The sequence below is a fragment of the Bicyclus anynana genome, chromosome 6, assembly GCF_947172395.1.
Source record: "Bicyclus anynana chromosome 6, ilBicAnyn1.1, whole genome shotgun sequence".
Lineage (NCBI taxonomy): Eukaryota > Metazoa > Arthropoda > Insecta > Lepidoptera > Nymphalidae > Bicyclus > Bicyclus anynana.
In genome coordinates, this window is record NC_069088.1 from 17,234,542 (window position 1) to 17,240,538 (window position 5,997).

At 36.3% G+C, this 5,997-nt stretch overlaps 1 protein-coding gene across 1 annotated transcript; it reads left to right on the forward strand.

Moving 5' to 3' along the window:
* The first annotated feature begins 325 nt into the window (after nt 1-325).
* Nucleotides 326-5,649, forward strand: LOC112050558 (V-type proton ATPase 16 kDa proteolipid subunit c). The gene is made up of 3 exons (XM_024088848.2): nt 326-579; nt 2,982-3,171; nt 4,127-5,649. The coding sequence occupies exons 1-3, from the start codon at nt 507-509 to the stop codon at nt 4,335-4,337; spliced, it is 474 nt and encodes a 157-aa protein (XP_023944616.1). The 5' UTR covers nt 326-506; the 3' UTR covers nt 4,338-5,649.
* Nucleotides 5,650-5,997: the final 348 nt, after the last annotated feature.

The following is a 5,997-nucleotide window of genomic DNA, read 5'->3' on the forward strand; positions in this document are numbered from 1 at the left end:
TTAAATTTCGCGCATTTTAAACTGGTAACATTAAATCCTAAAAAATCGATAACATTTTTGTGTATGTTTTATAAAACTTTGATATTATCACTGTAATATAAATTAATAAATAGTTTTATAAATAAATATGACTATCCTTGTATGAACTTTTCATTGATTTGACAAAATTAACAGTTGATTTGTAAAAAAGTAATAAAATGATCAATCAGAACATGCGCAGATTGAATTAGCTGGCCAGCGATCCACATCAATGTTATACGTCATACTTCTGCGAATTTTGAAGCTCAGGATTGGTCGCGCATTTCGGAAATAACGTATCCACACCAATCAGAAGTTAGGGCATATCGAGTACTGCCTTGAACATCAATCGTCATATGACCCATTCTATCGAGTCTGCAAAGCTTGGGCCATATTTGTCTGTGCTAAAATAGTTTCGTGGAGTGAGTGTGTGCAGATAGTCGTCACAGTTTTGGGACCTGTAAATACTCCCACACTTCACAATCAAAATGACTGACCCAAACCCCATCTATGGACCCTTCTTTGGAGTTATGGGGGCGGCGTCTGCTATTATATTCAGCGGTATGTACTTTGTGTGAATTCATTGAACTGTCCCGATTACCAAGTCTATGTCAATATCATCAAAATTGCCGCAGATCCGCATAAAATCGTTCGCTAAGTTGTTTTCCTCCTGACGGATTACCTATATATAATTAACTAATTGCTATTATGTTTATTTTAAGAGTCCTAAATATAGGAATAGCCGCACCTTGAAAATATGCTACGCTATGTATCTATAGCAATATCTGAATCGATAATAGTATCGATTGTGTATGTAGCATCGATGTTTTCTTTACAACCATTAATTTTGTGAGTTGTGGGCGTAGTTTTTCCAATAAAAACCTTCAATTTCAATCATGTGATTTGATAGGGTTGGTGGAAAAGGCTATGTTGGCAGCACTGCCGATGTTGTAGAATTCCTTTGAGTGACACATTACAAGATTTTTGCTTAATCTCTGTATGTAATTCGGGTTGCTGAAAACAGAGCCCTATGTCGAAGGTTTTAAAACTCATTATTGCACTGGTATTAAGCACGAAATGGCTTTGAAAGCGTGTCGAACTTTTCGTGTGACAATGAAATTGAACTATTACACCATTTTAATCAGTCAGGTTTATACAGTTATCAGTAAAATCTTGTTTGATGCAGTTTTTTCTGTAACTATCAAGGTTTTAATCAATTTGTTAGTCTAATTTTGACATCACATGACTTGAAGCCATGAGATAGTTGTCACTTGTTGGTACTTCAAAACTTGTAATGTTATTCTCAACATTATTGTCACAAAGCATTTATAAACCACAAAATACGGTTTTGTAGGAGAATTTATTAGTTAACAGGCGAATGTTGAGTTTAATTTATCATCACATGACTAGATAACTTGATCATGTGACATAGTCAGCTGTTTCATAGTTAACTTAACTATAAAGCACATTTTGCCACTTCTATACCTTCTGTATGCTCTCATTAAAGTAATGTAACTGCTTTATAGCAGTAGTTTTTAGTAATTACTTTTATAAAACTGTGTCCCAAGTTAGGTTAAAATGAAAATGTTCCTATATGTTCAATTGAGCCTTGGTTCACTTCAAAGTTTTTTAGATGACTTCTAAAGAGCTCCAATGTCTTAATTAATGCATTTAGCCCATTGTTGGGTAAAAGTTTTCCACTCTCAATAGAGATAAGATAAACTAAGACTAACTCTTGGGTAACATATCAAGTACTGGAAGTTCCCAGAATGTTACATTTATGCAAAAATGGTTCTTGTGCCATAGATTATAAAATGCTACACTGATTTCAATAATTGTCCACTATGTGTGACAGTCATTTCATATTGAGGACATACATAATCATAATTTCACTCAATATAGAAGGGGAAGTGGAGCTCAAACCCACCATGTTGCTCCAACGTGCTACATATTTTTATATCTTTCAACTGTCTACCATGGGTTAACAACAATATCCCATGAAGAAAAAAGATATCTTGTCAACCAATAGCAACAGAATTAAAATCTCTTTTCATTCATAATTCATAATAATTCATAATTCTTTATTTGCAAATTGTTAAATACAGATCTTGATATAATAAATGTTGGCATACAATTTGCTACAAAATAGCATGCAAATTTTAAAAATAATCTTATAACTAAATTCATTGTGGTGGGATGAGAGAGAGTCTTTAAAAGATATGTCATGAGACCCATCAAGATGTGTCAAGAGCCTACAAATGATGCCACCTGCTTGTTCGCATTAATTGACCTCTTAAGACTAGATTTTAAAATTGAACTGCATCATTGTATTGAAGCACCATCCTACTGAAGACAAACAGCATTTCAATGATTGTTACAACTGTTTTGGGATAATACATAATGTAAAATTCCCTCTTATTCCTAAGTGAAAATTGCTAACTGAATTGTTTTCCACAAGTCTGCCTTGCTTGTATTACTGATATAATGGGTGTATTCAATATGATATGATCATATTATGTTAATTACATAATTATAGCTGCAAACTGAAATAACATGCTGGTGCAACTGTGATACAATCATGACACTGTAGCATTGTTTTATTTTTTATAGTAATAATGAGAAATAGCAGCAGATCACAGAACATGCTTTCTGCAAAACACTGCTCTGTGTCTATCAACCAGAAGCATATGTGTTGAGCCTAATTGTAATTACTCTAGTAACCCTTCCCTTCAGACCAGAAAATAATTGTTTATACTCTTTGCTAGGTTTTCAAATTAATTTAAAGAAAATGTTTAGTACATTAATACAACAGCTGAATGGATGCAGAATGGTGGGTCTAACTAAGCTACAAATACCCTCTTAAAGAAGAGAGATAGTCTGTGCTGTGTCTGTCATGTTGCTGGTCATGAAAAATTATGATAAATAATAAATAGTATATTTAAATTATGGTTTCTGCTTTCCAGCCCTGGGAGCTGCCTATGGAACTGCCAAGTCAGGCACCGGTATCGCCGCCATGTCGGTGATGCGGCCTGAGCTCATCATGAAGTCCATCATCCCTGTCGTCATGGCGGGTATCATTGCCATCTACGGGCTGGTCGTAGCTGTACTGATTGCTGGATCCCTGGAAGCGCCTGCCACATATCCCCTGTTCAGGTATGATTATTTATTTTAAAGAAATTCCTTAACCCTACACCTGTTGGTCCCTGGTCGACCTGTTCACAGTTCTCTGCCACACAATGAACCCAGCACCGGCACAGTTATTGCATGGAATACTAATATATTAGTCTCATTAAGCTCAACAATGAACAGGCTGGATTCATCACTGAAAGATTGTGGTTCCATCCCCTCCAGCTGGACTATTATGTTACCCACTTGTAATACAAGGAGAATGGGCATATTATAGCTTGGCAAGTATGTTGATGTCTCTCCCATGATATGTGGACTAAGCAGGTATGAAGTCGTGCGAGCAGGGCATTGCTAGGATAATGACAAAATATTTCATATCTACTAAAAGATGACAATTTTGAATGAAGTTTTCAGTCTTGACTAGATCATTTTCCTATAAGTAGACTGAAACAGTTTCATGGTTGACTGGGTTTCCTGCTGAATAACCTTCAGACAATTGATTGCAATATACTTAACTGTAACAGAGAGTTCCAGCACAACTCAATTTTGCAATAGAAGCTTAGAACTAATATTTTAACTTTGCAATAATTAAAGTAAGATTTAACATGTTTGAGTTTATTCCCTCAGCTCTCTTTAAGCTTAACTATATGATGTAAGTTGTCAACATAAGTGAAACCATTTTATTGCAGATCTTACACCCATATGATCAAGTGTTATATAAGTAGATGTTTTCCCAAGATCTGAAATTAATGAATACCTAATATTTTATGAACCTAAGTATTGAACTCTTTAAGAAATTGTAGCAAATAACTGATATCTGAATCTATATCTAATAAATTTTCCTGTTATTTTTGTCAGATAACTAAACCTTAGTTTGAGTAACTTAACATTGTTGTAGCAATTGTTGTTCATATAAAATAAGTTCCATGAGGATAAATGCTGTCCGGTCAATGTACTAATGTAATACATTATCTTTTTTCAGAGGGTTCATCCACTTGGGCGCTGGACTGGCGGTAGGATTCTCCGGCCTGGCGGCCGGGTTCGCCATAGGCATCGTGGGCGATGCCGGCGTGCGCGGTACGGCCCAACAGCCGAGGTTATTCGTCGGAATGATTCTTATCCTCATTTTCGCTGAAGTGTTGGGTCTATACGGTCTCATTGTAGCCATCTACCTCTACACGAAACAACAGTAAACACTTACTCGCACACTCCATTCACCCGTGCCCCGGAGCTCTATGCCTCTATGTGATCTATGCTCATTACAAATATCTCGCGCACAGGGGACGTCGTCGCCGGTAGCGGCCCCGCATAGCGCCCCGTGGCACACCAATTCTGTATAGTAACCTGTTGAACCTCCTCGCTTAGCTAAACTCCATATAAAACTGCAGGATGAAAACTGCAGTTGTATAGTTCATACGAGAGTACAACCACCGTCGTGGTTGTGCTGTGGTACGAGTTTTGCTTGGAACAATCGCTCGCCATCTCCGGCCCGATGCGGACTTGATGCTGCGTTCGTATCTAGCCCCGAGACGCGATCTGTGTAAAATAAGTTCTTTTTTAATCATAAATTTTATAACGAACACGAAGTTTGTTCTCGAACGTATCATAATCATGGTTGACGCTACCGCGCGATGACGGAGTTATTTATTATTTAATTTAGTTCCCGCTATCTCTTGTGTTACGGTGACTGGAGTAACTTCACCTACATATCGATATTTGTTGCGCGTGCTGCCATCCCCCGCGATCGAACCGTTACATCTGACGATATCAATTTTAGATTATTTTAGCGTTAAGGCGAAACTAATGTACAGTTAGAGTAGAAGGTTAAGTCCAAACGATTTATCTTAAATATAATTTATGATCCGTTGAAGCCTGCAGGGTACTGTGTACCGACGACTATCTATTTGCTGAGAGTTTGTTTGAACCTGGCTTAGCGTATACAGCTTTCAGTGTTGTTGGGTGTACTTATCCAGAACTACTTGTACTGTTTTACCTGTATTTTGTACCTATGCTGTTTGTCGTGACTTACTAAATTATTCCAATGCGAGTCGCGAAAAAAATGTATTTGCCAGGGATCAGTTAATAAACATGATTTGTACATTCCATATTATTTTGTTTCTACTTGTTTGTGTGTTTTATTTTCCTTGTGGATCTACATAATATGAGCGAACAAGATACTTTATATATTTATTAGGAAAGGGGCGTATGCTGCATGACATTGCGCAAGTCTTGTATTAAATTTAATCTATTGAGATATAAATATAATATTGAAATGCGTTTCTGACGACTTACTATGTGAAAATATATTTCAAAATATTTTTATTATGTATACCTTGTAGTCAAAAATAATATGATGTTTGAATGAATATAAATTGGTAAGTAAAATAAATACAAATAGGTGAAATTGTATTATTTTAGGTTCCATGTTAGAGAATGTTATAATCTTCGGTGTTATTGAATGAATTGTGTTAATAAAATATTTTGAAAAGTACTGTAAATTATGAATCGAGTGTTTTAGTTCAATGCCAATCGTTTTGTTTGCTCATTCATTCCTTTCCCAATATCCTTGAAATTAATAAAAATTAACTGAAAATTTTAAAAGGATTCTAGTAGGATGTAGGTAGGTGGTAAACCTTTTTCATCTTGTAGGGAAGGTTTATAGCATACATCGGCAAATTGCAAAGTGATCGTAATCGTACTTTACTGTCGACCATGCGTCGACTACTACCTATGACGTAATTATGTGTGCGTCGCGCTTACGGCTTTATGACCGCAGATTTACTGCGAGGCGATACGTGGGAAGAGGAAGAGTTCATTGAACCCCCATGGTGTGAATTTAACTCTTCCTCTCGT